The 24,064-nt window shown below is 33.8% G+C and overlaps 1 protein-coding gene across 8 annotated transcripts; it reads left to right on the top strand.

The window, feature by feature from the left end:
* The first annotated feature begins 586 nt into the window (after window positions 1–586).
* Window positions 587–24,012, top strand: LOC108912008. 8 transcript variants are annotated; one of them, XM_018717118.1, is made up of 12 exons: window positions 884–908; window positions 2,456–2,524; window positions 10,233–10,302; window positions 13,988–16,307; window positions 16,368–16,604; window positions 16,660–16,750; window positions 19,684–19,902; window positions 19,961–20,187; window positions 20,243–20,547; window positions 20,627–21,014; window positions 21,092–21,961; window positions 22,893–24,012. In XM_018717118.1, the coding sequence occupies exons 4-12, from the start codon at window positions 14,013–14,015 to the stop codon at window positions 23,337–23,339; spliced, it is 5,079 nt and encodes a 1,692-aa protein (XP_018572634.1). In that variant the 5' UTR covers window positions 884–908; window positions 2,456–2,524; window positions 10,233–10,302; window positions 13,988–14,012; the 3' UTR covers window positions 23,340–24,012. The 8 variants fall into 8 exon arrangements, with proteins under 8 accessions (XP_018572631.1, XP_018572639.1, XP_018572632.1 ...); XM_018717115.1 differs by lacking the exon at window positions 2,456–2,524 and having other exon boundaries at window positions 587–908; XM_018717123.1 differs by lacking the exon at window positions 2,456–2,524 and having other exon boundaries at window positions 587–908; window positions 16,660–16,708.
* Window positions 24,013–24,064: the final 52 nt, after the last annotated feature.

Consider the following 24,064-nt stretch of genomic DNA (forward strand, 5'->3'; position numbering starts at 1 on the left):
GCTCCCGGGATGCTACAAACCGTGTCATGACGTTTATTAATAATTTTACTTTCTAAAATCTATATGAAAAGACTCTTGTGTTAGGTACGTAATTATTTTACAATCAAAACACCGATTTCAGAATAAAAATACAGCCTATACAACGAAAATCTTTTATTTCCTTCGGTTTTGTACAAGAAGTTTCTGAACCAAAAACTTTCTAGCAGCCAGCAACTGCAAAGGTGGATAGTACGTCATTTTCTTACGCCACGTAACATTCCTAATTTCAATGAATAATACGCCCCACCACCGCATTATGTACCTCATATCTGTAAATAATATTTATGTAGGTATATTTAACATCATGGAAGGCAAGAATTCTGAAATGCATCGCGATTAATTCGTGATAAAGTACTAGCAATAATAAAGAAGAACATCGGACCTTGAACTGAGGCTGTAAATAAGGCTGGATGGCTGGAAAATTAATTATTATAAAAAAAGACGGCGTTGTGCCAAGCCGACTAGCGGCGACAATTTGAACTAGCTCAAAAATTCCTGGCGAAAGAACCACGTCCCTATCAACAACATGACAAGTTAAAATAATTCTAAAAGTTTCGTCACACAGTGCTCATTTTCGAAGTAGTTTTTCGATTTTACTCGAGTACACGCTGGTTATAAACCGAACATTTTTTCCGATTCCATAATATTGATACTGAAATTCATAAAATCTGCCTGAAAATTAACTATATTTCGCTTATTTATTACAATTTTAGATAATTTTATTAGTCAGTTCTATCACAAACATGTGCATCGTTTAGTGTTCGGACGCGATCGGAGGGGCTCGTTATCGTTGATGGAATACGTGCTTTTGGTGAAACAGCGACGACGCATATAGCATAGGTGGCGTTGTGACACACAATCAGGGTAAGGTAAGAAACCCTTCATTTGTTTTTGTAGTTATTTACCCCTAAAAGTCAAGATAACCGTGAATATACTTCGATTTTTGTTTGTGTTCGTCCAAGCCGGTGTTAAATATGCGGCAAAACCCGCGGAAAAGGAGGAACTTATGGTGAAATGTGTGTTTTGAAGTTCTCTTTTAAGAGGAAATTGTCTAACAGGTCATTAGCTTTGTTTATGGTTTTTCACGTTTTTTAAAGTTGATAAAAGTTGATGCATGCAAATAGTAGGCTGTAGAAGTGCGGCACGCCGTAGGGCCGTACAATAGTTGTAGATAGTGTGGTTTTATTTGTAGATAATTGTGAAAAGTAAGCAAAATCTCTCCGTGAGAGTTGCTGTCAAATTGCTTGGAGCTCGCGTACGGTATCATTTCATTATACAAACCGGGCATATAGAACGTCTCGGCCTCGCAAAGGCGGTTGTGCTAGGCTAGGTGACGGCACTCCGGCCGTAGCAAAGGAGCCCCCGGACTAAGAGGGGGGCCACATCCTGCCTGAGTAGGGGGCGCTGATCATAAAATAAATAACTCCGCTGGTGTAACGCTATGCCAGGCCCACGAACTGTAATAATTGTTCAATGCAGTTCTTGCTCTGAAATATTATATAATACCGCACAGAATAGGGTTAAGAAATTATTGAATTTATATTACTAAAGGTTATAAGTTTACAATTATTTATGCATTACATATTTTACAGCGTGTAGGCATTCTCACACCGGATGCAAATAAAACAGGAGTATCTAGTTAAATATTTGTGAGCAGGAATTTATTGCGAGTGTTAAATGGTAGAACAACTCGGTATTTTTTCCATTCCATATCAACTTTAACTAGGTATTTCGGAATTGAAATAGTTGTCACTTTTTCTAAACAAATTTATTATGTTTGTTGGTATCAACGTTTTAAAATTTTCGGAAAAACTGAAATGTAAACTTATGCAGTACTTCTACTTCCAAAACATTAAAATACGTGTTTTGAAAATATTAAAAAAATATTGCTGTGGACCACCATAAAACAGGACATTCCTCTTAACTTTTTAATACGTTACAGTATAGCCTTCCAGATGTACTAGCTGAATTAGTAGCTATGATCTGGCTTTGCAGTCTCCCAAAATCCTAAATATGTATATCTCGAATTTCGTCAATTTATAATGCAATACATTTTTTAAGTTTGTATTTAGTTTCAAAATCTAGAAGGCGTTGGAAATGCCTGAATATGAAACATCATCCAGTTACTACACTGATAATTGTTCTGTTTCCATGCCTAAAATTGCGAAAATATTACATCCTGTTTAAAATAATGTAGATAATTTATATGCAGACATTATTGTTTACTAGTCGTAATCAGCAGGGTCACTAATAGACTCGTTTTTCATCTACAGGCATTGCCAAAGCTTCCGCGATTTTTAAGCTGTAACAGAAACTTGAGTTTAAATCTTTATTAAAAAAAATTATTCTCCATTGTAAATAGATGAACTTGAGTTACAGGGGTTTTCAGTGATGATAGTTAAGCCTATTTTTTCAGGAAGTACATCTAGAAGGCAACTAAAAATGTTAAAAGGTTATCCTGTTTTTGCAGGGGAAATTCCCACAGGTAAGTAAATAAAAAAATGTCATGAATTCCCCTGTATATTCACCACCCCCAAAGACTGTCCTGATTTGTCCTGTGTTGCTGCCACAATTCTTAAGATAAGATGCTTTATTATACGGTTAAACATCATAAGTTCATGGTATGAGCAGGACAGTCTAAACTGTTTTTACAGAATTTTCGCTATTGCCTATAATTAAATTGACGTTTTGATTATCATGAATTGACACATATACCTAAAGAATAGTAACTATCTCTATCTACACTCGTTCAGATAAGGGAATTGATATATTAATGATAGAGCTTTTTTTGGAAACTAATTTCATATTGGTGTTTGGCAGTACGTATAAAAACTTTATCACTGAACTTCAATCTGTAGCAAAATGAAATAATATGTATATTTTATTAACCTATTTTAGCGTAACTTTCGAAAAATGGCTTGGCTATCGAAAAACTCGGTAAATTGAAAATCCTGTTTGGGCCTTAATGATAAACTAATCTGTTGCTTAAAGAACTTAAAAATCAGTAATTGTAAAAAATTCACTCAATACATTTCCTTATGTGTAAAATTGGGGAAGCTTCATTACATTTTTCGGTACAAACAAAATTGCTTTATTTCATCCTAAGGGATGTCAGGCAACCAGATGTACACCTTATACCCTATGAGCTTGCTGTGAAAATGATTGTTCTTATGTTTTACCAACGTATTCTATGACTAGAGATAAGGGAAAATTTTATATGAATATACTTAAGGAGATACTTCCCAAGAGGATGGTAAACCCCTTGAAGTTATTTTTCTCAGATATCTCTAATCGCTCACGATGAAACTGTAAAATTTTAAAGTTAAGTATTGCTATTGAATTTTAAATATGGCGGCTAATAAATAATTTTACTTGCTGAAATTAAATTTTAATCACTTTATTTGACCAAATAGATGTACGAGCTTTCAAAACTAATTGTTAAATATAACAATTTGTACAATTAAAACGTAACAATTCATAAATAGTGAGTTTTCATGAAAGTTGTGGAACAGAAAATTGTATTTGTTATTTCAGAACATAAAACGTAAATTATATTTGTACCACACTGAAAGGAAGAATAAATGTTAAACAAATTATGCCAGAAATAGGTAATTTTTCATTATTACACTGCAACACATTACAAATTATTGTATATTCGAATAATCTCTGTTTTCATTCTGTATTACCGATTTTCAAATTATTTCGACAAATTCTTCGTGGTGTTTTTTTTTCTTTGAAATATTTTGTAGCAAATACTTTTTTGTCCTTCCTACTTTATTTATTTACAAGCTCTACTATTTTTATACAATCTTTATTAATAATTAGTTCAAAATTATCTGTTAATAAAGAACAGAGCATGTTCTGCCAATTTTTCCCAAATCTTCACCCCTGGAGTTATATCCTTATTCTAGAGTTGTTGATACGACGTACCCTGTCAACAAAACTGACTTATTTTAACAACAAAACATTTGTTTACTGAAGAGCGTTTCATCCGTAATGCAAAATTCTCGAGAATTTATTTTTGAGATATATTCCTAAGAACGAACGATAAATCGAAAATAAGCCAGACAACAATCCTAAAATCAAAAGATATACAGGGTGTTTCAGAAAGACCTCCCGTAAATACAGAGGGTGATAGTATGTCTCCTCTTGTTTTCGAGATACAGACAAAATAAAAATTTTTAAATAGAATTTTTATGAACATTTCCAAACGGTGCGAAATATTTCTATGAAATTTGGTATTCCGGGGTTTTTAATGATGCCAAATACGCTGGTCTAATTATTTTTTTGGATATTTCATAGAGGGCGCTAGTTATGCCACATTCCTATTACATTTTAAGTTCTAATTTTTTTAAGGTTAGGATTTTTACCATTCGCGCTAAAATTTATAATGTACAATTTTATTTTCTAAAAATAATGTACTCTTGTTAGAACTTCCTAATGTGGACGGTTTTCGAGAAAAAATGCTTTTAATTGAACTCTTACAATATTACAGTGTATGTATAAAATAAGTGCCTTTTCTCAAAGTAGGCTTATGTCAAAACTTATTGATGAATGTCTCATAAACAACACATACATTCTCAGTAATATTTTAAACTCTAATTAACTTTATATCAAAAAATGTTAGTGATTTTTAGTGACTGTATTTAGTAATGACTAATTACAGTAACTAAATTTTTGATATAAAATTAATTAGAGTTTAAAATATTACTAAGAATGTATGCGTTGTATGTGAGACATCCATCAATAAGTTTTTGACATAAGCCTACTTTGAGAAAAGTCACTTATTTTGTACACTGTAATATTGTAAGAGTTCAATTAAAAGCATTTTTTCTCGAAAACCGTCCACATTAGGAAGTTGTAACAAGAGTACATTATTTTTAGAAAATAAAATTGTACAGTAAAAATTGGAGCCCGAATGGTAAAAACCTAACCTTAAAAAAATTAGAACTTAAAATGTAATAGGTAGGAATGTGGCATAACTAGCGCCCTCTATGAAATATGCAAAAAATAGACCAGCGTATTTGGCATCATTAAAAACCCCAGAATACCAAATTTCATAAAAATATTTCGCACCGTTTGGAAATTTTCGTAAAAATTCTATTTAAAAAAATTTATTTTGTCGCTCTGTATCTCGAAAACAAGAAGAGATAGACATATAGTTCATAAGACAAAAAATTCTTATTTTTTTTTCGTACTGTCACCCCCCTGTATTTACGGGAGTCTTTCTGAAACACTGAATATATCTATGAAGACTATTTTCAGTCAACTTTGAACCATTTCATTAACCAAACTATTGTAATTAATGAAACAGGTATAATATTCTAAATTATTTCAAGAAATTGACAAAAATTTTAGTCAAAGAAATATTTTCTGTTCATTATTTTTGTGGTTTCAGATTTGAGTATTAAAATTACGTGACATTGAGTTTGTAAGATTTTTTTTTTCTGTTGGGTACTTAACAGTATGTGATGTTACAGAAATATATTGAAAACAAATGTATTTCTTTAAAATAAAATATGTATGTTGATTATGAACTCAAAAAGGACTAAAAATTTGTGCAGAATATTCTTTAGAATTTTGAAGAAAGTTCTCTGTAATTTTGGAAAATTATCTTTCCCGTATCTAGAAAATAATCTCCCACATTCGCTAATGTTCTGGAAAACGAATAAGAACGTTTTCAAGCTCGCATCACTATCCCTAAATACTCTGATGTATTCCTGAAAGCTAGCGTTTTGTAGACAAGAAATCGTACTTTTAGTAAGACAATGATATAATACTTACCAAGATAAGTAGTGTTCAAACTGAACAGATATTTTGTTCTACTAAAAGTTCGCTGTTTTTAAGATTGGCTAGTTTTTTTTTCGAAAAAACAAATTGTCAATATCTCTACATAGGAAACAAATTATATCAAATTTCGAGTTGGGACTGAACAATCCAAGAAATCTAAATGGACGAGGTACCAACCAGCTGAAAAATGCTACAGAAATCCATGTCGTAAGTTTCCATTGCCGCAATTTCAGGAATACCATTACCCTGTATTCCATAAATAAATCAATTGATCTATTATAGCAGTGCATATCTCTATTTTGAACTTTATAACTTCAGAATAATTAAGGAACTGGTTATAGTCAATAACAAATGAATTAATTACAAATGAAACACTTAATGGTTATGCAAGCTGATGCATTTTGAATACAGATGTTATATGATACGTAAATCTTCTACCGCTATATTTAGACTATTTCGATAATATACTTACGGACCTAGGTAGTACAATGCTCTCTAAGCAAATTTACGCTGTACTCGGATGATCGTGTCCGGAATAATTTCAATTAATGCGTCAATTAATTTTATTTTATGTTTATGGTTCCTTTGACTGTTGCTAATTATTTTTTTAATCATTTGGGATGACGGCCACAGCAGCGACAGTTGCTGTAAGCTTTTTCCACAGTTCTGAAAAAAATATGACAGTAGCGCTTCAGTTTTCAGTTTTTCAAACATGTATAACTTATTTTTTTATCTGAAACATAGAAACCGCTAAGAATATTATGAAATGCATAATTTTAATTAAAGGAAAGTGAATTGCATTTTGATTTGTTAAGTTTACACCTTTTTTAAACACTACGATGCAGATCAAGTGACCTCCATTCAAAAGTCGACGCCTACTGAGATATAACCCTTTGATTGTAGTTTCGTGGATTTAAAGACTTGTATCTCAGTAAGCGTCGACTTTCGAGTAGAGGTAAATCGATCCAAATAGTAAAAAACTCTTTACTATATTGTAAAGGTATTAATTCATACAAATTTATTTTTTTTCTGAAAAATCTTGTCAAATAATGTTTTTCGATACCAGAAATGTGCGATTTCTTGTATATAAAACGCCAGTCTTAAGCCAATCCTCTAGCACTACATACCGTTGCGAAATATTTTGAAGCCTATATCTTCACCCTTTTCTACAATTGACTGGCTCCAACTTTTGGAGGATCATATATTGAACAGAAGAATGCCCCCAATTTTTTGACAGAAATTGTTCCCTAATTTTAAATCCAATTGAGTTTTTGCACACATTTCGTTTGTTTCTGCGTAACAAAGCCATGGCCTACTTACACAGAGATATCGCAGTTTATGTCAATTTTAGTGACATTTACTTCAGCTGTAGTTGTCACTACATATTTCACTTTAGACAAGTTGCTATCGTAGGAAACAGAACAAGTTTTAGGATAGGACTAGGAAGAATTTGTACGTTGGTACTTACTGCATATTTCTACGAAATACTTGAATTCAAAATTGATTTCACAGCATATCCTGTACCATGTTCCACGTCAGTGTACACAAAAAATTTCCCAACGTGCACTCAAATCAAATACTGGTGAGTTAATTAATAGAATAATTAACAAATATCCGTTCCAAATCATAAATTACAGTTTGTTACCCGTAAGGTAGTCGTATTGCAGTATCAAGAAGCTTTTGTCCCATTCAAGTAAAGTATATTTGTTCCAGTGGCAAACTATACATTACATTTATTTTCGTATAATTTATCAGGTAGTTTTTCGCGAAATAAGCCCTATAAGATCTACCAGTTGCTTTGCTGCAAATGTTGTCAGTTGCTCCTTTATTATCAATCAAATTTGAAAAGATCGGTAAGGGAGAGGCAATAACAAGGTTGAATTTAATATATCAAAGACTGGTTTATCCTGAAGACAAATAGAAACATTTAAACCTCTTTCAAGGATCGTTGACTAACCGTAAAACAACACAAAACAATGCCTAGTAGTATGTAAGTCATTTATTGTAGGTATATTAGTGATGTTCGTTCATTGTAAAATATTCCAAACTTAAAAAAAAATATATTATGTTGAAATAAACTGGTTTCTTTGTTTTTCGAGCTTTTCAGGCTCACGGAAATCATTTTTTTAGGTTAATGTTACTGAAACTGTAAAATCTCGTAATGGGGTGCAGCTGGACGCGTCAGCATATGGCGATATGACATAACCAGGTAGAAAATCGTGTTTCTGCGCTATAGATGATACCGAACCGTAAATTCTGTCTTAGAAATGAAAGTCCGCAGGCGCAAATTGAAGAAAAAAATAAAAATCTTTCAAACTTTTGAAAGCTAAGAGAATACATTTTCTGAATATTGTTTTAAGAATTAGAGATTAAAAGGTTATCCAACCTTTTGAGAAGTTATATAATAATTAAGTGTTTTGTATAGGGAAGAACTAAATAAAATAACAAGGATTTAAAATTAAAATGTAGACAAAACAAAATATTGTTTGTTTTTATGTGCAATTTGAAGAAATATGAAAAGAAAGCCAAAAGCTCACGGTATGGTCGTGAGCAATTTTTTATTAAGATAATTGGTAACTTTTAATATTGACCTCGATTTTAATTTTAATATTTAATATTTTCTTAAATCCTATATTTTTCAAGGTTAAACATTTACTTCCTAATCTTTCTAGCGAGCGCAAGAAATATTGGTGTGGCGTCTACAATAAATAGATCAAAAGGAGAAATTTATGACGCTAGTTATTATATTTTTAACTCGGAAAAGTGTTCTTAAATATTAATATTCAGTTCAATGTATCCATGTTCTCGGAATTAAATATATTTTATACGTTTCTACCTGGAAATGCATTTGCTATGGTTTTGAATTCAATGTACTTAGTGTAATTACTAGATAAGATTACTATAATTTTATAATTTGCATAAGCCCTAGACCTATGGGTAATGTAATGTCTCTTGCCAAGATCGATTGAACTAGGACTTTGAAAATATCTAAAAGTTTGATTAGAAAGTTTATAAAAACAAAAGCGGGGCTATAAAATAATGTTCATTTCCTAAAGGATACATAACTATAATGAAACATGAAATGTGCAGTTCATGGATATTTTTATGGGCACACAGAAATGGTTGATGAACATTTCTTGGTTAATGACATCTAAGAATTCTAAATAGTTTCATTGAAACTTCCTTATTGAATTAAACTGTGCTCCACACTGAGAAAACAGTTTGTTTGTTACAAGTTAAATTACCCCCTCCACACGATGACATATTTTAATATAACATGTAAAAATTTGGTAGCCGAAGGAAGTTTTTGATTTCCATACTTAAAACTGATTTCAAACAGTTCTCTCAGTGTAGCAAATGTTAAGAAAGACTTTGAGTAAATTGTACAATCATATTTTTCACTTCAAAGTGAATTAAATCGGGTACACAACTTTTGTTGGTTGCTGTTAGAACTCTGAATAGCTACTAACAATAAGACGAGACTGTAACACTGATTTTTATTGATTTTTTTATTATTATACAGTAACGACGTAATCAAAGTAAATATTTACGTTAACTTAAACATTATTTAACTATCATGTATTAAAGAATGTGTTAGTACCATGGTGGTTTATTATAATGTGTAGTTTTTAAATCGGCAGGTTCCCAAACATAATCCTTAGAAATTTTTTTTATTATAGTCATAAGATGCATTGTTTTTAAAAGCAAACATTTCGGTAGCGATTTTTGCATATGTGTAATCATTAATCAAGGATAAAATTGACCTATTTGAAAAAGAATTATGGTTTGTACAGTTACTTAACTGCTAACTAAAATCTGCCAAAATATCGATTAATTTAATTAAGAATTGAAGAATTTGAGTTTTTTTCAGAAGCGGTTAATGTTTTCCGTGGAACAAGGGAACTTTTTCGTAAGATTCTTTGATATAATGAAGTGATTTAAATTAGAACCAATTTTCTAATTAGTATGACACATTGAAACCCTATAGGACTTTTTGGTAATTTTTCATTCGACTTCAAGTTTAATTTGTTGATTTGCTTGATTTCTACCAAACAATTGACACGTTTTTGTACAAGAGTACAAAATATGAAAGACAAGATCAACATTATAACAACATTTTCCTCAAATACGAAAGAGAATTAACGGATTTTACTTAATAGAGGAAACATAATGCATTTTCTATAGAATCAAATAAGTTACGGTAACGTGATAACAAATCGGGACTGTGACATGGCCACTGGAAGATATATTTTACATCTCTCTTTTACCAGTTTTCATCTCGTATTTCGATTTTATGTAATTGATCGTTACATATAGATGATTTAGCTCTATTTGTACATCACTTTAAACTTAAGAATCCATATTGCTTGGGCCAAATTGTTCAATATAAACTTTATTTTCAGAACTTAAGTGACATCAACGCCACATTAAGAAGGGTTAAGTTCTTAACGGACTCAACACCAACATTATAAGGTCAGTAATTTCACAACCATTGTAATTTAAACATGATTTTTTTTAAAAGACTTGCTTTCCTTGCTATTTGTGAGAGAACTATTTAAATTTTTCAAAATTGCAATGTCTAAATGCAAAATTCTTACGATTTTATATCTACTTAAACAACTGCTTCAGTGGTTTTTAGTTTTTCTAGTGAATTGAAGATAATATTTACGTTTATCGCAATATTGTGCAACATTTTGAGTTTGCCACGTCGAAACAGATGAAAAATAACGCTCGCTTGCGAAACAAAATGAAAAATATTGCCGATCACTTGTTTCGAAAGGTCACGGCTAACCTAGTATTGACAAATTAATATTGCATACGCATTAAATTCAACTCTTCTGAAAACAGAAAAGTAAGTAAATATTGTATTTATTAAAAAATCCGTACAGAGAAATCGCTAGCGTAATGCACAAAATCGTTTATTGATATGTCTATGTATCGGGTCCTCAAATACAAAGTGTTTAGTTTTATATGCGCCGCCCGAGAATTTGAAAGTTTTGGTGAATGCGCGTCGACTTGGATTCATTCTTATGCTGCGGAAAATTGTAACTGAATAATCGATAGGTACCTTCTTTAACATTTACCCTTCTACACAATACAGCATACTTATACATTAGTGTAGAAACATTTCTAACTAAAGTTTAATTAAATAAATTATTATGTAACTAAATTAAGGGAATAACGATTATAATACTATCAAATAAGCGATAAGATTAGAGCTCACGTTATAAATATTTCATTTTATTGTATTTTATTCGCTGTAATTTTGGTTTTAAGTTTTATTTTGCTTTTATCTGAATATAGAGGTCTGATAATTTTGCGTCTTTTGAGAACTTTGCGATTTGTCATCATTCGTGGATGTTCAAGGGTATATCTCATTTTGAAAAGTTATATCATGATTTTTTTATTTTTTGTATATTGGAGCTTCATTATTCTTCTACAGTGTCGTTGAAATCACGAACATCTTTAATAAAATTTACTACAATTTTCCCTATCAATGAACATTTATAAATAAACTTAGAATTGTTTTCTTACGGCTTTCAAAAAAAATAAGTTCCATATTTCACCTTGATGTACCTTTCATTCGAAATTTAAAGTACTTTCGCTTAAAACTGGCTCACCCTGTAGATATATTAAAATTTAAATAAATAATATTAACAAACAAACATTAACTATTACTGAAAGTACCTATATTAGAAATACACTTCTAATTAATTAACTTGGCGTTTGCCAAAGAATTGGAAACGACTTTCTCATTTACTGATCGGTACTTATATTAAAAAATAAATAAAAATGAACTTCTCTTCTTACTATTTGAATACGTTCTAGGGAAACGATACAAAGGAAATGTGCGTTGTTACGAAATATGTACGTCCATATATGCAAAAAGGTGACTGTAATTTGCGCTCTATTACTTCAACGGGAACTTCAACGAGTGGTAGAATTCATACGGAATACAGCTAACGACTATTATTTCTTATGTTTCCTGAATTTGAGTAAATAATATTTGCGGTCGTTAATGGATGTTCAAAATAGAAATAATTTCTGCAAGATGTTCCGTTATTGTTAGTTTAACTATTTAAGAGCAAATACCATAATAAATTTTAAGTAAACTAGTAGAAGCATAAATAATAGACATTATTCTTTCAATTTTCTAATGTAATAAATATTATATGTTGAACTGACATACTTTAAACGTAAATGTATGTTAAATGTGAAGGTATATCGATTTGCTTTAAAATTGTTGTTTTTGAAATGTATAAGTAATTGAATTGAAAGGATATATTGATATTATTGATATTGCCTAGGTGCCGTTTTTTAGTGTAAATGTTTAGAATCGATAAATGAAATATAGCTTTCTACATGTTGCACAGTGGGAAATATGAAATATATACAGTGGTAATTTCTTTTTTATTCAAATATGCTTAATTTTATGATCCTGGTGCGATATATCTATACCGGATTTTTTTAAATCGCGTGAGAACCTATCGGCCTCAACACCAAAGATTCGGTATTTAAAAATAAAATGAATTTTTGTAACTGAATAAAAATTAGAAGCAGAAAAAACAGAAATTAAAAAAAAAAACAAAAAGTCTTGAGTTTTTAGCTGAAATTGTTGAAATTTTTATAATTTATTGAATGAAATTTTATCTATCTCTAAATATCCACTTTTTTGCGGATTAGAGAATAAGTTTCAAGGGCTTGAGATTAGGTTTTTATAGACATAGCATAGGTTTGAGGCTTCAGAAATACAAAATATTAGCTCCAGAATAGTGGTTTGGAAAATATACTTCGGTTGACTTTCTAGCTCAGATTTCAGGTTAGATATTTAAGAATAGAGGTTATGCGCTTCAAAATAAAAAATATAAGTTCCAGAAAATAGTTTCCAAGGACTTTTATTCTTTGGTGTGGAACATATACATTCTATGAATTTTTAGTTCGAATGTTTAGAATTTGAATGAGTTAAAGGTTTGGGGTTAGATTTTGAAGGGTTTGAGGTTAGATTTTTATGGATGTAGGTATGGCTTTAGAGTTAGGAAATATAAGCTCAAAAATATAGTTTTCAAGGAATTATACCCATAGATTTAGAAAAGTCAGTGTATTACTTTGAGGTTAAGTATGATGAGTTTGGGGTTATGTTTTTGGATTCATGTTTGAGGTTGAAAAGTATTTTGAAACTACGTGATTATTTTCGTCGTTGTTTCATCAACCTCAGATACAACATTTTTAATTGGGTTTTCACTCGATTTTAAAAATTCCTATATAGATATATCAAATTATGGCATCAGGATCATAAAATCAAGCATATTTGAAGAAGAATAAAAAGAAAATAACACTGTACGGTTGAAATAGTCAAGTGCGTAGAATTTTTTTCCATATGTCAGTAAAATGTACGTTTTTAATGTAACGTAAAATGTAATGTTTGTAATTAAAAATTTTGATGCTAATTTCATGATAACGATTGCACTGATAGAAGTTTTAAATTAATACTTTTTTGAACAATGTTCTAGCGGGAAGTGGTAAATTAGTAAATCCTTTTTAAAATTAAGTACAAAAATTTATTTTCGTTTCTAAATAAAGAAAAAAATGATTGAATATTAAAAAGGACTAAATTAATCCTTCATACTAATCAGTACTCAGTTCTACAACGGATGTTCCTGAAGAAGTTTTATTTTCTGTTTTTATTTTATTTTATTTTCATATAAATATATACAAAATTTTTATTAAAAAAATTTGATGTATGTTTACTGTCAAAATTTCATTCCAGAACATTAGTAAAAGCCATTTTGTATTGAAATTTAGAGAATTATTAAATGAAAGAACAATGCTACGGCCTTACCGAGAACTAGGTAGGTACATTGATTGTGTTTACTTGTATATTAAAAAAAAACATTGTTTTAAAATGGACGTCATATACAAAGTGTATGATATATACCTGTCGAACATATTTTAAAAATACTTAAGTTTTGTAAAGATGTTATACATACTATTGATTTATATTATAAAATAATATACTTTTTTACTGTTTTTAAATATAAAAATATAGCTAAAATCAGGAGAACAAACAGGCCATTTATCGTTGTTTGGGAAAAGTTTGTTGCATTTCAGACATTATTTTTTTTTAATGTTCAGTGATATATGGTGTCTCATTTTTCAGATATTGAACACTCCATCCAAATGTCATGGCAACTAGGCTCAATAGAAAAAATGCATCCACTACATCAGCAAAGGAGATAGTACCCGCCGAAAGGCTCACCACCAAAAATGATCCCAATGCTGAAGGCGTCTCGAAACCGGGTGTCGGCAGGCAGGTAAAGAACACGTCCATCGTCAAAAGAATAGCGAAAAAGAGTCCGCCGAAGAAAATCCTGAAGAAACCCTCTATAGCCATAAAGATGAAAGCAAAATCAAAAAAAGCGGTGAAGCTGAATCAAAATATATCGAAGGTCTTCCGGTTAACCGCGAAGCAGAAGGAGAAGATCATGAACAGCGTCATCAGGCAAGAACCCAGGAAGAGGAAAACTGCAATAAAAAAGGAGAAGGACGATTCTCCCCCGGTACTGGAGCCCATTTTTCCTATCGAGGAAAACATAGAGACTAAGAAACAAGCAAAAAAACGATTGCCAAAGAAATCCATCAAGAAAAATGTAGATTTACTAGATCCGAAGAAGATTAAAGTGGAGAATGATGACAATATTTCAGTATCGAGTGACGTAACGGACATTTCAATCGCAGAAATACCGACTTTACCAAAACAAGTTAGAAAACCCAGAGCTTCTAAGAAGCCCAAAGTCGAAAACGATTCTTTAGAAGACGTGATGAACGACCTGTCATATTTAATAAAAGGTGAAGACGTAAAGAGGGAAGTAGAGGATTCAATGTCGGAATCTGGTAAAAGCGACACAACAATTAAAACAAAAAAGTTAACAAAAAGGCAGAGGATAGAACAATTAAAAAAGAAAATATTGAAAAAAGAAAATTTGGAAAACACCTTAAGTAAACTGGACTTCTCCGACGAGAAGGTGATCGACACGCTAGATTTAAACGTAAGGAAGACCAAGAAAAAGTCCCCGCTAGCCAAACGCCGGCACAGCATAGAAAAATTCCCTATAGGCCCCATGGAAACCTCGGACGTCCCCATCCCACAACTGTCCCCGTTCAACAGCTTACCCAGGAGCGTCAGCCCCCGACCCAAGAGGAACGCAAAGGTCAGGCAGAGCGTCGAAGGGGTTTGCCGGCGGTCCAGCCCTTACACCACCAGATCTGACTCCCCCGCGAGGATGCTGCGGAACGGCAAACAACGCAAACTTAAAGACATGAATCTGCTAGAAGGATTGGACACGGAAAACAAGAAACGTAGAAGGCTGTGCTCCGATTTAAGCGGTAGTGAGATGTCCGTTTCCAAACTATCGGGTTACGAATCCGATAGCAGCTTCTCGGATTTGGCTTCTTTACACGGGGGCGAAAATAACGACTCGAAAGACGTCGACATGAAATGTGTCAACGCGAAGGAGGTGTTTGCTCCGGAGAGTGACGTTGCGATTCCCGCTTTGATAAAACGGACTGCCTCTTCAGAAACTGCCGCAAATGGACCAAATGAAAATATAAGACTAATAGATACTAATTCCAATTTGTGCAATAACTTAAACGTAAATCCAGTAGACATAAATTTAAACGATAAAAAGGAGATCAAACAAGAAGTATCGGAAGATAGCACTTTATATTCGATAAATCCGAGCATTAAGGTGCCGGAGAAGTCTATAATACTCGACATAATGAAGCAAACGTTCAATGATGAAAACTGCGTAAAGACGGTGAAAAGACCCGAGCGAAAAACGGACCTAACAACAGAATCTGTTGTGGTATCAAAGTTTTATGGGAAAAGCCCTCAACTAGCGCTTAATAGTGACGTAACCAATAGTAAAAATGATGAAGCTGCTGCGCTTTCAACAGATGAAATGCCCGAACTTACAATGCAAGTTCTAACCGAAGAAATTTCCAATTTCGTAGAGGAACCGATTGAACATCACCTTAACAGCGAGAAAGTTTCTGTTGTAACAGAAAACGAATGTCATGAGATTATCGAAGAGAATTCCACCGCAAAAGATGATAAAGAAGTACAAGACACTAACGTGGATTTAACAAAGAACGAAGAGGTAGAGTCGGAGAAGGTGTTAGATCCCACCGAAGATGCTAAAAGTGAAGAAATTAAGGAAATTAATTCGGAAGTTGTTACCAACTTGTCTTTGGATTTAGAACAAGACTCGGAGAGTGAAAGTGCTCTTAAAATTAGGGAAATAAATCAAGAGATTGAACCTACTACGAAACCATTAGCTGAGGAACAAATTTTAGAGGAGAACTGTGTTGCCAACATGACTGACTTGAGTGAACAGGCTGCAAAGGAGGATGAAGAGAATAGCGGCCCCTCTATGGCAGAATCTGCAGAGGAACTGGCGGAAAAGGAGAACATACTAAAGGTATTCCATGGGTTATAGCACAGCAAAAAAAAATAAGTATATTAAAAACTACCTTTGCAGGCGTTGGGTCTTCAGAGTCTGAGGGCAGCTGAAGAGGCCAAACAGAAGACGAAGGAAAAACCCGCTTCTAAAAGTGATAGTTATACAGGAACTTTAAAGACTGTGATCAAGATAAATCGTGATAAGAAGAAGGGACGGAATTCTTTTAAAATGACCCTGCAGAAGAACAAAGGGAAAGCGGCTTCCGCCGTCGTGGAACAAGCTCCCAACGAGGAGAATTACGAAATTATGAAAGAGGTGAGTAATGGCAATTGTTTGTAGGCTGTTTTCATTTTGTTTTTGTGTGTTTCAGGGTACCTCCGCCGCATGGAAACAGGGGAGCCAGTCCTCGGACACAGCTGGTGCGCACAGAAAATCACACTATTCTAACAGATCTAACATGGGTAATTACATGGTTATGGGCTTATCTCTTCCCCTTCTCTACCGTTTATTGCACTTTTTTCTTTTTTAATCGTACTACACCCTACTTTTGCTGTTCGTGGTTGGGTTTTGTGGTTTCCTTCACGCCTCATTCAAGTACTGTAATTTTATGGACATATTTTATTACTAATAACGCACAGTTTGCCTCGAAATTGTAAGCGGTATTCTAACTCTAATTACCATGTTAACTCTCGGATCCTGTAGTTAAAGTTTAATTGAAATCGAAATAATTATATTTTCTTTGGAATTATTTTTGAATAATTTTTATGTAATTAGCAAAACAGGGTGTAATGTTGAATGGGGATTATATTTTTCCGGGACTTACCTTTGATCTTTAGGAACATCTCAAATTCTGACATGAAAATTGATGTCTTGTTTCGTAAACTTGGTCGGTGTTGAAAATCGTCGACACAGATTCACGAACTAAACACAGTGCTTTAAAAAAATTAAAACAAGTGTTTTTCTATTAAAAACTTGAAATAATTTTAAAAAATATTTCAAATGTTAGGCCAACCAATAGAGCGGAAAAAGAGTATGTTTTTACACTTAAATATTACAGCAAATTTCATGTATTACCTTTTTTTTTATAATATTTTGAAAAATGATGACGGAACTGTCTTACTCTCAATAGGACTTTTGTAGAGAATAATAAAACTTTTAAAATGTTTTTTTGTGCGGCCCGATCGGTTCATTTTTTACAGAGAAAATCTGGAAAAACCTCTAAAAATATACCTTTTTTTTTTCAAAAATTCATAACTTGTCAAATTTGAAGCTGGAAAAACAATCTTGCGGAAAATGAGAGATAATAATATGTAGTTTAATCGTACGCAAGATAGTTTCTGTCCGATGCATAGTTTTTGCACAATTGCATTATAAACAAATTACGGTCTTTTTTGCACAGCGCAGGAAATATTGGAAAAAATTCGAGCCACGCGTCTAAGCTAATCAAATAGTACTGATTTTTTTTATTCTTTCCGAAATTAGTTGTACTATAAAGTTTGGGTGAGGTAATTGGAATATATGCCTAGGATTTTTTCAAAATGGCTGAATAATCTCTAGCCTCAAACTCGATCATACAAAGTTTGACATATTCGGTCTAAAAATGAAAAAAAGGGAAAATTATGTACTAAAGGCTGCCAAACAAAACAAAATCATAAACATTAAACATATTCCTAAATCATGAATTTAGACCCAAAACATAACCTCAAATTTATAAATCTTAACCTAAAACAAACATACTCAATTTCTTCTAAACCTGTGAGTATAAATCCATAAAAGTGGTACTTTTGAGTGTGCAACCAATATTTTTGCATAACTTTAACTCAAATTCATAGGAAGCTGACCAGGAAACCTGAAAACCTAACCTCAAATCCAAAATAATTAAATTAAAAATCCACAGAAATAATACATTTTTAAAGGTTAGGCACACAGTTGCAAAATTTTGGTTCAAGAATTTTTTTTTCGTAAAATGGATTGGTTTGCTTTTTTTATTTTTAGCTTAAATTTTAAACCTTTTGAGGTTAGGTTCTAGTTCGTTAAGGTTACGTTTTATGGATTTAAATTTTAGGTATGCACAGGAAAACATATATTGCAGAATGTCTTTTTGAAGCAATGATATCTTTGTTGAAAAAATATATTGTTTCTGTGGATTTTTAACTTCATTATTTTGGATTTGAGGTTAGGTTTTCAGGTTTCCTGGTCAGCTTCCTATGAATTAGAGTTAAAGTTATGCAAAAATATTGGTTGCACACTCAAAAGTACCATTTTTATGGATTTATACTCACATCTTGAGTATGTTAGTTTTAGGTTAAGATTTATAAATTTGAGGTTATGTTTTGGGTCTAGATTCATGATTTAGGAATAATAATAATAATAATAATAATAATAATAATAATCTTTAATTCGTAAAAACATTAATATGTTTAATGTTCATGATTTTTTTTGTTTGGCAGTCTTTAGTACAGTAATTTTCCTTTTTTTTTCATTTTTAGATACCGAATATGTCAAAAGTTTGAGGTTAGAGATTACTTGACCATTTGGAAAAAATTCTAGGCATATATTCCAATTACCTTACCGGAACAGATAATTTCGGAAAGAATAAAAAGGAATCAGTACTATTTGATTAGTTTTGACACGTGGCTCGAATTTTTTCCAATATTTCTCACTGTGCGCTGTGCAAAAAAAGACCCTACTTTGTTTATAATGCAATTGTACAAAAACTATACATTGGGCAGAAACCATATATTATTATCTGTCATTTTCCGCAAGATTGTTTTTCCAGCTTCAAATTTGACCGAGTTATGAATTTTTGAAAAAAGGTCTATTTTAGAGATTTTTCCGGATTTTCTCTGAAAAAACTGAACCAATCGGGTTGCACAAAAAACCATTTTATAGGTTTTTTTATTCTCTACAAAAGTCCTATTAAGGGAAATACGATTCCATCATTATTTTTCGAGATATAAGAAAAACAAACAAGTGTAATTTTTTGCAGTTTTTATTGTTTAAAAAAAATTGTTAACAGCTTTGCTGGGGAATTCACTTGGGTTTCATTTATTAAGAGTTTGTTTGCGCTTGTGCTGTTTAAAAAACGAATTTTAACTCGACAATTTATTCAATTTAAAAAAATATCAGAGTAGTATTCTGAGAAACGGTATTATCTGTAAAAAAAAAACTGACCCATACAAACAGTTACACCCTGTAGAGAGTAGATTTTGTTCTTAGTTTCTACCATCTACATCTTATTTTGAAGTATTTCTTGAATCAATTATTTTTATTTTTTTTTCCAAGTTCAAAAATGAGATTTATTAATTTTTTTTAATTATTCTGTATGATCAGCATTATACTCTCATTTTCTTCAAAAAATGTAATATTACTAATAACACCACCCTCTTCACAGATGGCAGTAGCGAACACACGTCCGACGGAGAAGCTCCCGCCCAGGACGGCTCCATAAAAGCTTTAGTCATTCCGGAAAAAGCCAGCTCCTTCAGTATCCATCCGGGCAGGCTCTGCAAGGATGAATGCTCCTATTGTTTCGGCAAATTCGGCTTATTCGACACGCCCTGTCATATCGCTCAGATGAAGAGCGTCGAACGGCAGAACAAAATACTAGCCAGTAAGTGTATTTCCCTGCTCTACCGTCCGTCGGTTTCTGTACCGATTCTTATTTCCAGCCGAAAAGCATCTCACGAGGGACTCCTGCCTATGCGACGCCTGTTACAGACATGTAGACAGGAAGTCAAATACTCCCTCGTACACTAATAAGTCTTTAAAGCGGAACTCGCTAGTAGCGCCCGGTCCGAGACAGAACCACTGCCACGTTTTAGGGTGCAACAAGGTATCCTCGAACATTCTGCGTAGGAAATGGATCATTAAGATGAGAAAGAGCATCTGTCAAGTGGTAAGTGCTTTGTTTCCGATAATTTTCGCTCTGGTAACGAGAAACTCCCTTGTAGATTAATATAGATCTGGACAATCCCGGTTTGCATTCGATTCCGATATGCGACGAGCATTATTCCGCCTTGGAGCATTTGATGATTTGCGCCATGTGCAAGAGAAGACTGGCAAGGAACCATATCCATTACCTAGGTCCCGAGACGGGCGATTTGAATAACGCCTTAAAGGACGAAGGGATTCCGCTCATGTTGACTGATAAACCTGTTGTTTGTAAGCTGTGCAAATGTTTCGCTTCTATAATATTGAAGGATCCCGAGGAGAGGCCCGAGAACAGCACAAACTTCTTCAAGGAATATAAGCGAAGGTGAGAAGTGCCCCACGTTGGGCGCCAGACGTGCCCCACGTTGGGCGCCAGACGTTACTTTATGACCTAATTTTTTCAGGCTTCTACATTTCAATGACATAGTCCCGATGGACGAAGCCGCTGCGGAAGAGCCCATATCAGTGCCGAGCAAAACGGATAGAATAGACCAATTGAAAAAGAAAACCAAGAAGCTTGGGAAGAACTCCACCGCTAACGATTCGGCTAGTCAGAACGATAGTCAAGACGCAAGCGATTTTCCTGAAAAAATCCAAGAAAGAGTGCCTTCGACTGACACCAGCAGTCAGCCACAGTCCCGTTCAGAATCTCCAAGTGACGAGTATAATAGCGTGGATTACACCACTCTTATACCGGCTATCGCGATGGACTGTGGCAGCGATACGGAATCTAAGAAGGAGCCGCCCAGGAAGGCTCCCGTTGTGATAAAAAAGATACCAAGAATAGAATCTGTAAGTAATATATACATTTTTTTAAATATTTTTGGTATTTGTTTGATAATTGTTAATACGTGTTTTTACTTTTGCAGATTAAAGAGGCTGTAGAAATCTCAAAAGTAATAAAAGTGAACAGTGACAAGTGCAAGAGTAGCGACGTGGTGGTGCAAAAATTAGGATCCAATCCGTCGATTTCAGTCCGCCAACTGTTCCCCGGCGAGGAAGACTTACCGCTCAGCGCCCACGTCGACTTCAGCAACGTGAAAGATCGCACCCCGGAAGGGTGGGAGAAGTGCTGTTCGACCATCCAGTACGACGGAGAAACCAAAAGACTGTGGCAGGAACTGCAGAAACCCTACGGCAACCAAAGCAGCTTTATGCGGCACCTGATCCTCTTGGAGAAATATTTTAGGAACGGGGACCTAATTCTGTCGCCCACCGCTAGTCACCACTCCATAAACTATAGCGAGTCCGTTCACAATCGACTGAGAGCGTACGACAACATCCCGACGAGCGCGGGCAACATCCAGCCCATCAGCATGATACCTTTCAACAAGATGCAGAAGAGCAGCAGCGGGATAATCACCAGCGCGAACGTATCGTTGAGTTTGAACACCAGCACGTCAACGCACAGCAGCGTCACGTCCTTGGGCAACAATTCCGCCGTGTCCGTCACTTCTATAACGAACAACGTAGCGAAAAACACGCCGTTGACGTTGTCTCAGCTGAACAGCCCGCCTTTAATACCGGCAGGGGCGGTCCTTCAGCAGGTCAGGCCGAAAATGGTGGGGGCTCCTCCGGGGCTGATCTCTTTACATCCGGGCACCACCCGGCCCATAGCTCCCCTGGTGAAGGTGCCGCAGTCGCAGAAAATCAAGTTTCCCATAACGAAAAACTGGAGGCCCAACTTGATCCCGATCGATCCCACCAAGAAGCAGGAAAGGAAAGCGGGACTAGTACAGGTAAGCCGAAAGTTAAGTTCTGTTGGTAATAAATTATTAGCGACACTTATTTTAAAACCGGTAACTGACTGCCGAATGCGACCAGAAACTTTTGATGTGTTTTCATAGAATTGGCCTAAAGGATAAAACGATACCAAATATTGTATGCGGGAGCGCAAATGGCTCCAACTGTGCCATTCAAATTGTTACAGTAGGAAGCGACCTGCTATATTGCAGGTACTTGTTGCATGACTACCACCCATAGAGGGCGAAGACAATGTTTTAATTGTCAGTGTTGCGAGAAACAACTACTCGAGGACTATATGCCCCTACTGGCATTGAATTATACTTGCAACACCTAGTGCAACAGCTAGGATCGTTCGTCAGTTTGACCCACCACTGCCCACCAGGCACAGACCGGTTTCGGACTTATTAGTCCTCATCAGTGTATCATAGGTGAGACAACCAACGAACGATCCAGCTGTTTTTTGTCGTATCGTCACGACATAATTCAATGCCCTCGGAGTAGTTGTTTCTTGCAACACTGACAATTAAAACATTGTTTTCGCCCTCTATGGGTGGCAGTCGTGCGACAATTAAAAAAAATGATACCAAATATATTGATTGCTGAAGCATAGAATTGAAAAAAATTCAAATAACATCTTTTCAAAAACTTAGAAGTAAGAAGAACAAAAAACTAATTTTTAATTTGGAAAAGTCCATGCTTGCCTAAAAAAAGATGTTAAAATATTTTATGATTGCTTTTATTCACTGGAGCTATCACTCGGTGTATCCACAACTCAACTGTGCTTGCTGCTAGAAGGGAGCGTTTTCCCCGAATTATTTTTGCGGTGTTTTCTATACTCTATTTTAGTCATTTTCAAAAGCAAACAATTTTAATTTTGGTGATTTTGACATTTTCGGTAATTCTCTAGCATCACAAACTTTTTAGGTAATATCGGGGGGCAAACCATATCATATCACGCTAGAAGACTACAAGAAGATGTGCGCCATAAAGAGGAGCTTCGAGATGAAGCAGAAACGGCTGCAGGAAGCGCAGCACGCGAAGCCGATCCTCGTAACCCACAATTCCGTTTTGAAATCCATCACGCCTAGGAAAGGCTTGATAATTTCGAAAACTCCAACGGGCGCTAATTCCGCCAAAGGTGAAATAGTCACGCCTCAGAGTGATAACGGCAATGACGGTGAGAATATTCTCGAGAAACTCGACAAACAAGTCGAAAAATTAGAGTCCAAATTGAACGAGAAACCGTCGTCACTGCTGTTACCTAAAATACCCAAATCCCTTACCGTTATCCCGCAAACTGTAACCAGGAAGTCGAGACCTTCGAGCCCCGCCCTACTAATAACGCCGAAAGGTACCGCTAATAAATCATGATTAAATGTTCTGACAATTGTTCGAAGTGCCTATTATAAATATTACAGGATGATCTAAATTCTCGTATATTTTTCCCCTAAAAGTATAAGAAATATATCATCCGAATTTTATCCAATAATTTTTTTTAATTATGTAATATTAATAACAAGTTAACACTTATTTATGTTTCTCTAAACTGCATTTCTTACCAAATCCGTTGAGTGATTTATTGCCCTTTATTTAATATATCATAGATATACATTTATTATGAAAATATAATTATACATACACCTTTATAAATGCATTGTTTTGTAGAATTGTTGGCAACTTGTATAAATTGCTTCGGATTAAAGTATTGTTGAAATATTGACACCTCTAGATAATATTTTTTTAACACGAGACCATGTATATAGCATAAAAAAATTTATTTGTACATTGTATAAATATTAGTAATAACAGATGGAGCTGTCACGACTTTTTTAATTTTATTTAATAGCAATAAGCATGCAGGCTATAGGAAATCACACTTAAGAAGCACAGAGGCATTTTCTCTAAAGCGTTATAACGAATTGAAACTTGAAATTTCAAGTTTAAACTATGAAACACGAAATAACAAATTTCAACTTAAAATTTTGGAATTTGAATTTGAAATAAACAAATATGTAGAAAGGCCAGACATTCGTAATTTTTTTTATTTACAAAATTTCAACTTGAAAAAAAAATCAAGTTTGAACTTAAATTTCATG

This window comes from Anoplophora glabripennis, unplaced genomic scaffold (assembly GCF_000390285.2).
Source record: "Anoplophora glabripennis isolate ALB-LARVAE unplaced genomic scaffold, Agla_2.0 scaffold88, whole genome shotgun sequence".
NCBI classification, from domain to species: domain Eukaryota; kingdom Metazoa; phylum Arthropoda; class Insecta; order Coleoptera; family Cerambycidae; genus Anoplophora; species Anoplophora glabripennis.

What these genes read in the sequence shown, in the direction of transcription:
- LOC108912008 (XM_018717115.1), top strand. Translation starts at nt 14,013, where the DNA reads ATGGCAACTAGGCTCAATAGAAAAAATGCATCCACTACATCAGCAAAG. An exon ending in GCAGAACAAAATACTAGCCA is followed by an intron (nt 19,903 to 19,960) that starts GTAAGTGTATTT and finishes TCTTATTTCCAG; the next exon opens with CCGAAAAGCATCTCACGAGG. An exon ending in TTCAAGGAATATAAGCGAAG is followed by an intron (nt 20,548 to 20,626) that starts GTGAGAAGTGCC and finishes TAATTTTTTCAG; the next exon opens with GCTTCTACATTTCAATGACA.